Source organism: Brachionichthys hirsutus, chromosome 5 (assembly GCF_040956055.1).
Source record: "Brachionichthys hirsutus isolate HB-005 chromosome 5, CSIRO-AGI_Bhir_v1, whole genome shotgun sequence".
NCBI classification, from domain to species: Eukaryota; Metazoa; Chordata; class Actinopteri; order Lophiiformes; family Brachionichthyidae; genus Brachionichthys; species Brachionichthys hirsutus.
The window spans coordinates 13,579,641-13,592,626 of NC_090901.1; the positions used below are offsets into that span (position 1 = coordinate 13,579,641).

At 46.7% G+C, this 12,986-nt stretch overlaps 2 protein-coding genes across 2 annotated transcripts in view; one reads left to right on the top strand and one right to left on the bottom strand.

The window, feature by feature from the left end:
• Positions 1 to 1,663, top strand: part of ankrd26 (ankyrin repeat domain containing 26) — a 26,558-nt gene extending 24,895 nt beyond the window's left edge. The window contains exon 41 of the mRNA XM_068738963.1: positions 1,598 to 1,663. Coding sequence (XP_068595064.1) covers positions 1,598 to 1,663 — 66 coding nt within the window. The remainder of the gene's footprint in view (positions 1 to 1,597) is intronic.
• A 498-nt stretch (positions 1,664 to 2,161) lies between these two features.
• Positions 2,162 to 12,599, bottom strand: ptdss2 (phosphatidylserine synthase 2). The gene is made up of 12 exons (XM_068738964.1): positions 12,439 to 12,599; positions 10,764 to 10,865; positions 9,399 to 9,481; positions 6,594 to 6,661; positions 6,364 to 6,498; positions 5,778 to 5,828; positions 4,352 to 4,465; positions 3,968 to 4,086; positions 3,766 to 3,880; positions 3,282 to 3,427; positions 2,899 to 3,084; positions 2,162 to 2,361 (listed from the first exon to the last, which is right to left on the bottom strand). Exons 1-12 carry the CDS (start codon positions 12,597 to 12,599, stop codon positions 2,208 to 2,210), a joined length of 1,434 nt encoding a protein of 477 aa, XP_068595065.1. The 3' UTR covers positions 2,162 to 2,207.
• Positions 12,600 to 12,986: the final 387 nt, after the last annotated feature.

Here is a 12,986-nt window from a genome sequence, read left to right on the forward strand (position 1 = left end):
TGAGTATCTATGCAATAATGTCTCAGGGCGGGGTCAGGTTGCTTCCTGGTGTTCCGCTGAACTACGCAGGTTGAATCCGTTTCAGATTGTTGGATTGGAAGATGCTTGAAACGCTGTAATGAAGCAGACGAGAGGTTCATCTGTGATTTCATCCTCCGGAGCCGGGAACCGTTCGCAGCGCCGTCCCAGACGGGAAGAGCTGCCGCCATCGCTTGGAACGCCAATAACTCGGATCCTCCCATGTGGAAACAGGTTGTCATATTATAAAGACAAATGAGATGATTCCGTGTCTTGGTGGATTATTCCTGTTCAGCGATGGGTCAGACCCGTGGGTCTCATCACCTTGCAGCACCGGAGACGTATTTGTAGTAGGAACTTTACCGATTCAGGGTCAGACTGAAGGTTTTCACTTGGTTTTATTGAAATTATGTGCATCACCCACTTTCAAAGAAACGAGGGAGAACGAGCGCGAGACAAAGCCTCGCGGAATAAGCCCGTGCCGGACGTCGCTTCTCATCACGTCCAGCAGCAACGGACAGCGGCCTGATAAACTGGACGGTCTTTGTCAAGAGACAGAACTTTACAAACTGATTCCATTACAGCTGAAAATCCAACAGGAACGCCGCATCTATAAAGCACGTGACTTAGTTCTCTGTAAAGTCACGTCCAAAACTATTTCAATTAACTAATTTCTAGGTCTTTTCTAGAAAATAAAAATTATAAACTGGCATTTGGAGCTGATTTTATGCCCCAAAGCTGTAGAGTTGCATGAAAATTAAAATGGTAAATAGAACAGAACTATCAGATTGCATGCTTCGGAGTCTGACCCCCCCCACCCCCTCTTTTTTCTCCGACCTGCTGCATTCGGTTTTTAATTAGGTGCAATATAAATAAAAACAACTTCGAAGGAATGCTCGAAGAAGAATGTTGAAACAGCTGCTACAGGGAAGCAGCTTTTTTTTTTTTTGTTTGCCATCTTGACATCTTCTGGTGGTTCAAAAACAAGGAACGGAGCGGCTCAAGTTGTTTTACTTTTGTAGGAACTAGTTAGTAGTAGTTAACTAGTTGACCCCCAGCCGCTCAGTCCGAAAATGCAGATTAGCAGACAACTTAACGAGTCTGCATGAACATTCTGTTAGCTGAACGCAACCTGCTGTGGACCGGGTTTTGTGCAGCGTCCGTTGCCATGGCGATCTAGCCAAGGAGCCGCTGAGAACCGTCTGAAATGAAGAGGAGCCTCGGAGAGATACGAGCCGGCATTTGCGGCTTCAGCAGGAACGCCGGCTGAACGCATTTGGTTATAAATAACCGAAATTAAATACAAAAACAAGACAGACATTAACGCTCTGGTGAGCGTCGGTTAAGCCACACCCCCAGCCCTGCAGTGGAGGCGGAGCCCGATCTCTGCAGGGGACGGAGCGCTGCAAGAATTCTGTCTTTCATTTTACACATGAGAATCTAGTGTTCATTCACGTAACAGAAACAATGAACCCCCCCCCCCCCCACACACACACACACACAGAACCCCCCACCCCCCCCCATCAGTCGCATCTCTTCTTCACCTTCTTACACAAACGTCTCATTTCATTCCGAACAGAGAGGAACTCCAGAAGATCTGAGAACCCTGAAAGACGACAAACCGGAAGGTCGTCTGGAAAAGTGAGCGTTTTTAAATGCATGTTCTATGAAGAACAAGATGGAGGCATTCAGAGTTCTATTGGGTTCCACCCTGGACCGCACGTCCGAGTAGGACCGTCTCAGTTTAGATTCTGGACCGCTCATCTCTCAAATGAGTCGTAATGTCAGCTCCCACCGCTTTCTGCATTCACACCGAGCGTGTGAAAGGAGGCATTGGATAACGGTGAGCGCCGCCGTCCCCAGAGAACCCGTCACCGTTCCGCTTTAACCGCTGCTGGTTAAAGGGGCAAACATATTTACAGCCTCCTGAAGCCCCTCCCTCCATCCTGGTCAGGATTCTAGCCCCTCCCCCTCTCTGCCCAACTGCCTGAGTTATTTCTAAAGAGCCTCCTGCTCTGCACCAAGTCCCCGAATGTTAGCAGAACGCTGAATGAGGTAAAGCCCTGCAGCGATGAAGTTCCCGCCCCCCTCCCACCGTTAGACGACGCCTTGCTCCGTGGCAAGGCACTAAAAACGAGGTCAGAACAGCAACGTGTGTCCGTGTGTCCGTGTGTCCGCCGAACGTCCCATCACAACCGCCGCTGCCGGACTGTCTCTGAGCTCCCGTTCAACTTGCTCCGCCCAGACGGGGTGCCGGTGCCGCCGTTGCCAAGGGAACGGTCCCGGTCCACGGGGACTTCCTGTGTGCGCCGATGGGTCTCCTTGTAACGGAGAGTGATGTCACTGCGAGGAAAAGATAGCAGCGACGTTAGCAGAAAAATCACAGCTCGTTTCAGCAGAGGTTGAGAAGTCCTTCCTACTCTGATGTCATAACAGGAAGTCGGCGGCGGCGGCCCGGAGAGTGATGCCGGATGAAGCGGCGAGCCGCTAACACAGAGGACGACACGCCAGGACAGCGCGCTCAGACACCGGTGAACGATACGCTACAAAGGGGTGGAGCTAAAACAAGCCACGCCATTCAATATCCGCCCCAGCGAGGAACTGATCGCCCTTCGGGTTATTGATCGGTCCAAACAGTGATTAGTGAGGAAACAAAGCAACGCTGCTGACGAGAGGGCGTAACGGGGGGTGTAGCGCCCCCCCCCCCCCCCCCCCCTGTATCTACCTCACTGGAATCGACCTCGCTGGGAGGGGGGAGAACACAGAAGAGAAGCTTAACATGCGAGGGGCGTGGCTACGAACGGGACCACGCCGCAGAGGGAGGTGAATCCGACGCTAACGCTAACGGGGTTCAGCGGTGTGTTCGGGCGTCCTTCTTACCGGAAGAAGAAGCGCCACACCGTCCAGATGACGATGAGGATGAGTCCCAAGTGCCAACACTGCATGATGAAGAAGGGGATGGGCAGCATGATGGTCTTGGGGTCGTATTTGACCACGATGAGGAACTCGGTCACGGTGATGGCCGCCACTAGCCACGCCTGCTGGCCAAGCTTCTTGTGGAACTTCCTGATGAGGAAAATAACTAAATTCATATTAAATATAAAATAAATCGTTTGATCTCGATCCCATCGGTGAATGACTTGGTAATAACTTTTGTTTGGTGAGGTCAAAGGTCAATATTTACCAATACTTGCCTTCCATGCGTGAAGGCGATAAGAAGCTAATGCTATCATTCAGTTCGCCGCTGAGCCCCCCCGACTCACGGGTCGTCCATGAAGTCGTAGATTTCCCTCATGGCCACGCCGCCCACGTTGACGAAGAAGATGAGGCGGAGCAGCACCAGGTAGTGCTCAGGCGGCATCCACAGCACGAACTTCAGGTAGAAGGTGTTCAGCTCCGCCAGCAGGAACTGGGATTTAGAGGAGACGGCGCACATTTATTGGATTCGGCTCAAAGTGAAAGGTTCAGTTAGAAACGACCCGACCCCACGGTTAGAAAAAAGTGTCTTCTTGTGTGTAACTAAGGAATGCTTCCTGAATATTACCAAAACATTTTATACAAAATACTGTAGAGACATCAACTAATTCAGTTGAGGTTCCAGCAGGGTCGCGGAGTGGTTAGCGCTGTCGCCCCGGTACCGGGTTCTAATCCTATCTGTGCAGAGTTCGTATGTTCCCCCTGTTTCCTCCCACAGAGCAGGAAGACAACAGGAAGTAGACTTCCGCAGCATCCGACTCCACTCCTTACCATGAAGATGATGCCCAACACGGCGAGCCAGCGGCGAACCGTTGAAGCCGGCTTCCACTCGAACTTCACCCAGCTGTACGGCGTGAACTGGAACGCGATACGCTTGATCTTCCCTCTGGGGGGGGGGGGGGCATAAATAAAAAAAGCGGCTCCAACACAGCAGGCACGGTGGTCGCTAGGCTGGGCTTTTGTGAGGTCCTACTTGTAGGTGGGAATGTTCCACAGGCCCTGCCACTGGTAGGGCTTCATGGACAACCAGGCCAGGGTCTTCATGCCGCAGTAGATCCCCAGCCCGTTGCACACCAACACATCCATGATCCACTAGACACAAACACAACATCAATGGAGCTCCTCCCACTGCCGCGCCGGGAGCTCCGCCTCCTGTTCTTTATAAAGCATATTTAGCAAGAAAAGTAATTTTTATGTCACAGATTATGTCACAGCAGTTAATCTCATTATTTCCATGAACGTCAGTCGACTTAATCTCAGTGCGTTTATGAGCCGAGACCATTTAGAATGATGCAACTGGCCTCCAGAGACGATCTAAATCATTTCCTGGAGCTACAGGTGCAGTATTCGTGCATACATGGTCCCACCAGCACTCTGAGAAGTTGGGTAACTGGTGCTCCAGGCTGTACTCCAGGAACTCGAACATGACACTAATGATCATGCACATCCACCAATCCCGAATCATCAGCGTCTGAGGAGGAAGAGAAAAAAGAGGATGAGTGGCAGGAAGACGGGAATTGTGGGAGGATGTCAGAGAGACACCATAGAAAGAAACATCTGTCCGTGTCAGGGTCCATCGACTGAGACACGTTTTCACTGCTCACTGAGCTGCTTCAAGATTACATAAGACGATTATTATTTTGCTTCTAAACAACATGTGTCAAACTCGTGGCCCTCCAAGGAATTTTTGTGGCCCCCCGAGAGCCGTGTGCAGACATTTGTTTTTGTAAAATGCTGCATCTGTCACATGTTCTTAACTGCCCACATTTGTTCAACTGTGACAAAATTAATGCCATAACTTGTGTTGGATGATATTTTTCTTTATTTATTATTTAATATTATTTACTTGAATAAGTTTGATTATTGATTGATGGAGTAGTGTGGTTTTCTTAACCTGATCAATTGAAAGGATTTATGTTATAATAACAGCAATAATCTATCCATATATTTTTGCAACTATACAATTGAATATGCAATGTTTGTACCTTAAGTAGTGAACTGATCAAACGGAAACATTCAGCAACATGGCAATAACAATAGCAACACGCTGCAGTCAGGAAATCAATAATCTGCTGGAGGTGACTATTGAAAGTTATTTGAACTTTCTTGTTTGTTCCAGCATGTGCTGAAATGTTGATCCCGGCGACATATGGCACTCAGGATCAGCACTGGACAGCTCCATATGTAGTCGGCTACATATGGAGCTGTCCAGTGCTGATCCTGAAAGTGACGTCTTTTCCGCGGCATTGACTCGGGGAATGTTCTTTATCTTTCCCACTCCGGTTGTTTTTTTGGTTTGAGCATGTCCATGACTAGACAAGGTGGTGGCTTTTTGGTTTTGCTTTGATTTTATATTGATTATCTTTGTTCCTGCGTGATGATTGCATTTGAATGGAACTTTCCCATATTATTAGATGTGTTAATTTATTCCGATTACAAACTTTTGTTCATACTTATGATTTTTCTCATTTACAGTATGGCTTTATCTCTAACATTTTTTAAGTTACAACCTTTTAAAAAAAGTGACTTCAAAACTGAATATTTTATTGCAATTACTGTGGCGGCTAAAGATTTAAATAAAAAAAATAATAGTTATTTAACCGCATGTTAAGGAGTAGTTACATTTATTTTACATTAAATGACATTACATTTTGTTTCATTTTTTACTGTGTTACGGTTTACATTTGGCGAAAATGAGTTTGACACCCCTGTTCTAAACCGTCACTGGACAGGATCTCTCGTCCCCGAGTGCACAAGGTGACTGAGGTTCAGTCCCTACCTACCTTGATATACCATCCCAGGAAGTGAGCTGGAACGAAGCCGTCCAGCTTGTCCTGCATAGACAAAAATAAATCCTCTATAACAGTGGGCCCCAACCACCGGTCCGTGGCCCGGTACCGGTCCGTGAGGCATTTCTTACCGGGCCGCACAGAAAGAATAACTAATTTATAACATTTCCGTTGTATCGATTATTAGCGCCTAAAAGGTATTTTATTTTGAAAAACAACCGGATTTTCTCCAACGTAACATTCGCCTGTGAATTTTCTTGGTCACGTGGATAAACTAGCGAAAATTACTAATAAAAAAAATAAAAACGTCTTGGAGAGGTTCTTTGCTAAGAGGAAAAGGCAAACTAAGGAGGAAAAAAAAAGAAACCTTATTTTAACAGATACATGGACGCAGTGAGGGAGGACATGAGAGTGGCTGGTGTTGGGGAGGACGATGTAAAGGACAGGGTGAAGTAGAAAAGTCCCCTGGCTGGACAAGCCGAAAGAAAAAGAAGAACGGCACCGTAATTCATCAGGACGCGTTGCGTTACAATATTCTTATGAACGTTTCTTCAGAGTTGAACAGAATCAGAAGTCTCACCCAGATGTTGTGGAATGGGTCACTGACGTTTCCTGGGTCGTACATGAGGCAGTTTCCTCCGTAGTCCCGCTCGGGTAGGGGGACCCCCAGCTTGGGATCGATGTACTTCATGAACTGTCGTCCATCGTGAACCGTCTGGGTCACAGGGTTCAGAAGCATAGAATTATTACAGAAACCCACAGAATCACTCATCATGGCATCATCGTCATCTTCAGCAGCAGACCACCAACCTGGAAGAGGATGAAGATGAGGAACAACTCGTAGACGACGGTGACACAGAGCCAGAACCTCCAGTATGCTACAGGAAGACAAAGTGATGGAGAGATGGGACACCAGCTTTCAAGTGAAAGATAAAGAAATAATGTTGGACGACGTGAAGAAGACGAAGATCATCGCATGAAGGTTACGTCGTTTCACAGAGATCAGTTTAGTCGTTTTTTGTAGATTGCAGAAAATAGAGGGGGAAAAAAAACCCATCTCAAAAGGAGTTCAAAGGAGTTCAAAGGAACACATAATCATCATGGATAATGGATCAGCTCATGGGAGCACCAACATGTCAAACTCGGGCTGGGAATAAAATCAATTTAATAAAATGTTCTGCTAAAATGAATGTTCATTTTGCCACAGTTTATCCGCATTCCGTTCCACTATTCCTGCTCGTGGGCTTCCGTAGCATCGCTGCCGCTGCGAGTAGAAGAGAACTCAATCCACATGTTTCAAGACTGCAGCTACAGGAAGGAGCAGCACCTGAAAAACAAGCCCCCCCCACCCCACCCCCGATGAATGGGAGAAGTGGAAGCGGCTCCGACACGAAGACGGCAGTTATGTCTCATTTGCTCTTTATTTGCACCAAGTGTTTTTTTTTTTTTATTGTAATAGTAATGTTGTATGTTATAAGACATTTAGTTATCAGAAAATTTAAGATGAGTGGATGTTGAAAAGCAGCTGCTGACATCCCCCGCCAGGGGTTGGAGGTTATAACATCTTTACGCCCGTTTGGGGCTTTTCCCAGGATCTCTCCAGGCGGATCGGGCCTAAACCGGCTCAGAGAGAACAGCCCCCACCCCTCTGTGTGCTTTCCTGGCTTTCACCTGGAAGCATAGGAACATTTATGTCGGCTCCATCGGTGTTCGTAATTTCGGATCAGATCCAGGTGAAATTTCCATTATCCTCCGGACTATTAAGCGCACCTCATTCTAAGCCGCAGGCGTTCACGTTGTAACACGAGATATTTACACAAAGATTATTTTTAAACGTAATTATTTTTTCCTAACAGTACCTGTAAAACGGCAAACATAGTAGCCTGCCAGAAGTCATTGATCGCCGTCTTCATCTTCCTCCTGCGCATTAAATCCAATAAAACGTCTTCTTCACTGTCAGAATTCAACAACCTAAAAATGTCAGTCTCTCTTTGATCGCTGTTAATGTCACTTTCAGTTCCTCACGCTGTCGTCTCCAACGCCTCGCCATCGATTCATTGATGACCAGCTGACGTGCAACAGCCGTTTCCTTCCCGACAGGTCGATCGTCTTTTACCTGAAAGCTGCATCGTGTGCGTTTCTTCCATGATGAGGCTGGTCTGTTTACTACTGATCAAGGAAAAGTGGATTCTTTTAGCCATTTAGAGTATTTCGAGATAGAAAAGCGTTTCCATATTATATTATCGCCGTTTCACAGTGATGGAATAAATTAAGACAACTATTGGAACTAATATCGTTGATAATTCTCGTTATTCCTGCTACTCTGAACTTCCTAGTAATTTTACAGCCAAGAGTGCAAACGACGTTCCTTCCATCATAACTTCCAGCTCCGTTTCTTTCTTTGTAGCCTCCGTGTGTTTGGTGAAATTTTACCCGTTGACTTGTCTCTCATTTTCCTGGTATTTTTCCCCGTTTCACAATGTCTCCTCATCCGTAGCGGCCGTTATTGATCACCGTGAAGCGATAAATACAGGAAATGCTATGATCGGTTCGTTTAGATTTACGCATCCACTCGAACTCCTTCTCACACGATGCTATGAATCCTTGTTTTAGCACTTTTGAAGCAGCTTCACACAAATCTACGACTATTCTCATCCTGATGTTGCTTGTGGTTCAGAATATTTGGTCGACCAGTGACCACCTGTTGATTATGGCTGAATTAAGTTTGGAATACTCTCTGCCATAGGCGTACAGGTAAAACAGGTCTGTGTGTGCATGAAGCGCAAAACGACTTTAGTGCGTGTGTTTGACGTAATAGAATAGTTTAATGTGTGTGATCATTTTATTGGTCTGATGTGAAGAGACTAAATCTATTGGCTGCATTTTTAGCTTGTAAAAATCCACAAATTAGCCGCATCGTGTCCCTAATGAGGTCAAGTCAACAATAGTTTTAGTTTTCCCCACAGCCTATTTTGGAGACTGTGCAACAGAAGCAGCCGTCTGATGACTGATTCTGTGCCAGACGCACAGGGGGGGGGGGGGGGGTCGAGGGATGAGCCAGCTCCTGGTGCATTTCGTTTAATGCAGTTAGTGGGTAACAAATGTCCTGTGTTTTGAAAATCAAAATGCGTATGGTCTGTGTGGCTTGTAATTTGCTTCGGTTGAGCATCCCTTTTTTGGTCAATAGCACTTTGACAGGAAGCAGGAATGTCGTTTCACATCATTTATTCACTGGAATTTTACATTGCGTTTGTCAATAATAAAACGCATGTTTCAGTAAATAGTATCAAATGCATCGGGGCTGTCCTTTTATTGCGGTTATTGATTTACGGTCATTATAATAATTCCATTATAACATTTATTTATATGCTTGGCTTTTCTCCGGTTTCCTCCAACCTCAGAAAACATGCAATCTACGTGAATTGATTTCTCCAAATTGTCCGTCGCGTGTACGTGAATGGAGGTCTGTCCCTGTGTGGCGACGCATCCGAGGAGCGCCCCGCCTCTCGGCCATAGCAAGCTGGGATAGGCTCCGGCAACTCCCGTGACGCGCAGAGCGGAAAATGGATGGAAGTAACAGCAGCTCAAGCCTCCAACCGGGAATAGAGTTCCTACCTGGATGTGGTCTCGTGAAGGGTCCGTCTTTGGCTTGTGTCACTCCGAAACACAGGAACACCAGGATGCTCGCCACAATGCCCCTGCAAGGCAACAGGAAGACGTAGTCAAGTTCGAGAAGGTAAGCAGGAATGGGTAGTTTTCCCGCCTAGCATCAATGAGAAACATCATTCCATGATTCCGTGTGAGACACCTATTTTGATTTCTCTGTGGCCTGATTATAATTCCAAGCTGTGAAGCCAGCATTCCATAAACACAAAGAGCAGGAAGGGGAATTGTTTAGTGTTTATCGTCGACTCTTCTATAATGGACTGATTCAGGCCACGCTAAATAAGGAGCAAGGCAACCGGGGCAACTGCTTCACCCCCGCCAGGGCAGAAAGGGCTGTTTAGAACTGATCGCTCAAACCGTCACTATGGCTCTAACAAAACGTCAAACTTATTAAATGATTTTTATTTGAATGATTTGATGATTTTTTGTATTATGAATTGCTTTGCTCTTTTTGGGTTGATCAGGACCAAAAACCTCCAGAATAGTGTAGAAACATGGGAAAAGTGAGTTTGTCATAATATGGGACCTTTAAAAAAAAAAAATTTGCAGCTAGCATACAGCATACAACACGTAACTGCCAGTTAAATATGAGTAAGCTAATTCACATTTAATCATTTAAATTCATACAATCATGCAGCATGTGATATAGTGTCCCCTCACCAAGCAGCCATGTTGCAGAGACAGTCTCAGGGATTGATGATACTGATATCAGAATCATTGCAGACTTTAAAGTTATTCTTTGTTGTAAGATGATCTATATTTATTTTTTGTTTTCTTGAATGTTAGTCAGGACAAAATGTAATGCAGATATTATAGACAAAGGATACTATTAATGGTCGCAGTGGAGAGTTGGGGGGGGGGGCGCAAAATGTTTTCATCGTCCTAGAGGGGGCCTTACAGGAAATAATGACCTAAAGCAATGATGTCATCAATTCTTAATCCAATGGAATCTCAACCTGACATTCATGGTCTCAGTTCCCATCAGTTTCCGTTCCTATTAAACCAGGGTTCGACATTAACGCCCGCCCGACGGGGCAACCAACTATTTATGAGGGTTGGGCGATAACATTTATATACCGGTATAAATTATCATTAAAAACTGCAAAACAGAAGAGTCGATGGCGTGTTTTTCCTGCGACTGCGCGCCGTGGAGCGCTGCATTTATGCATTGGCGCCTCCCGTCTACCACAGCACGGTCCAGCGGTGGGAGAGCAGGAGGAGAAACGGAGACGATGGACGATGAAATTGTTGCTAAATGTGGAACTCTGTACTGTAAACCTTCCAGTCTTCAGCGTTGAGGCTCCGCCTACTGACCTCTTGGTGTTGTAGGTCGTGTCCTGCGGGGTTTCCTCCAACAGGGTGACGTAGACCAGCGCACAGGTGAGGATGAAGAGCACAGTGACAGTGTGAGCTCGCCTGCAGAGGCAGAAGGGCGTCAAGAACAGCTGCAGTGAGGACATGGTCAAGTCCTCTCCAGAGCAGCATTAACGTTGTTGTTGTTGTTGTTATATTCAGTGTAAACAGAAACAGAAACAACGGTTCCATCGCAGAACAACAACACCCGTCTGAGAATAAAACGATGAGGATTGTGTTTTGTGAGGCAGCACAGAGAGGCGGGGCATCTTCCAAACTCCTTTCAGGAAGTTCCCTGAGCCCAGATGGGACAAGATGGTCGCCACATTGTCTCCTAGAGACAGAGCGCCTGTCCTCCGCCGTACGTCTCCAACAGCTCAGTGATTTCCACGACAGCCAGCGTCACCGACTCCACCACCAGAGATCGAAAATAACGCTGACGTTTCAAGCAGAAAGGGGCGGAGCCATGTTTTGTTTACAACGGAAGTCACTCCGGCTTCTTCTTCTACTACTTCCAGTACGTTTGGTCAAATTGTGCATGTCTGAACAATTTATTCCAATTGAAAGTGTGATGCATGAACACGCAAGACCTAATCGGATCAATATTTTCAGGGTCCACGAACACAGTGCATCCGATCATAATTTTAATCCGAACTCTGATCGGTTTAAATAAATATTGTCCGTGTAAACGCAGCCAGTGTTGAAGCACAGCAAGCACAAACGAGTGTTCCGAGACTCAAGCAACTTCCAGATGGTGGCGCTAAATGGCCGAGCGCTCCAAACAAGCTTCCCTCGATCACCTTCCGTACTCCGTCTCCCTGTTGCGTCCAATCGTCAACCAAAAGGATGCTATCAAGTACACGCGTAAAGTACACAAAGCCTTCCAGAGACAGAACTATTCGGTCTGAGTTTATGTGTGAAGTACAAGTACACGAGTAAAGTACACAAAGCCTTCCAGAGACAGAACTATTCGGTCTGAGTTTATGTGTGAAGTACAAGTACACGAGTAAAGTACACAAAGCCTTCCAGAGACAGAACTATTCGGTCTGAGTTTATGTGTGAAGTACAAGTACACGAGTAAAGTACACAAAGCCTTCCAGAGACAGAACTATTCGGTCCAAGTTTACGTGTGAAGTACAAGTACATGAGTAAAGTACACAAAGCCTTCCAAAGACAGAACTATTAGGTCCAAGTACACGTGTAAAGTACACAAAGCCTTCCAAAAACAGAACTATCAGGTCCAAGTACACGTGTAAAGTACACAAAGCCTTCCAAAAACAGAACTATTAGGTCCAAGTACACGTGTAAAGTACAATTACGGTGTAAAGCGTCCCCTCCCCCTCCCTTCTCCTGCGTGCCTGCTAGCGCTACCGTTGATGAGCGATTTGAGTTACGAGCTCGGCCCAGGAACGATTTATACGCGTATGTCGAAGTATTATTGTATGTGAAAGGATTTGATCAGTAAAGCGTAGAGAGTAATTATCGGGTTAATCCGAAGCCCGGCAGCGTCCCAGGATTATGTGCCGTGACCCCCGGAGGTCACTTTGCCCCGTCCTTCAGTTCACCTTGAAAGCTGCAGCAACCTATTATCGTCAACACAGGCTTTTCCCTGTCCTGGGGGGGGGACAGACGTTACCAGAAGAAGGTGTTGGTCCCGTCATCGTAGACTTCACACTCCGTGTTCCTCCGTGGCAGCCCCTCCCTGGACGGCTGCTTCAGCGCGCCCTGCTCCCGGGGGCCGTGGTCGACGTGCTCGCCGGTCGCCACGCCGCTCCGCTTCGACTCGGACTTAGTCATGGTTCAACCGGCCGCCCAACGCTTCCTGTGTCTCTATGAAGCGAGTGAATCCTTGAGCTTCTGCTCCGGTGCACCGCCTGGGCCCCACCCAAGTGACTGTCAGCATCCTGTGGGAGGAGGAGGAGGAGGAGGAGGAGGAGGAAGGTGTTGCCAAAGCAAGAGAAAGAAACGACAAACATGAAAATCACCTCCTGTAGTTGAACAACTAAGCAACACAACACGCACGACAAATAGTTTTAGCATGCATCACTGTAAAAATGACCGTCACGTGACCACTTCCTGACAAAACAGTATTTAATTGGTCGTATTTAAGAAACATGGATGAAGGCTAACACTGGCCGTGAACAGCAATGACAGTTTGGCTAACGGAGTTAGCTACTTGTGGGA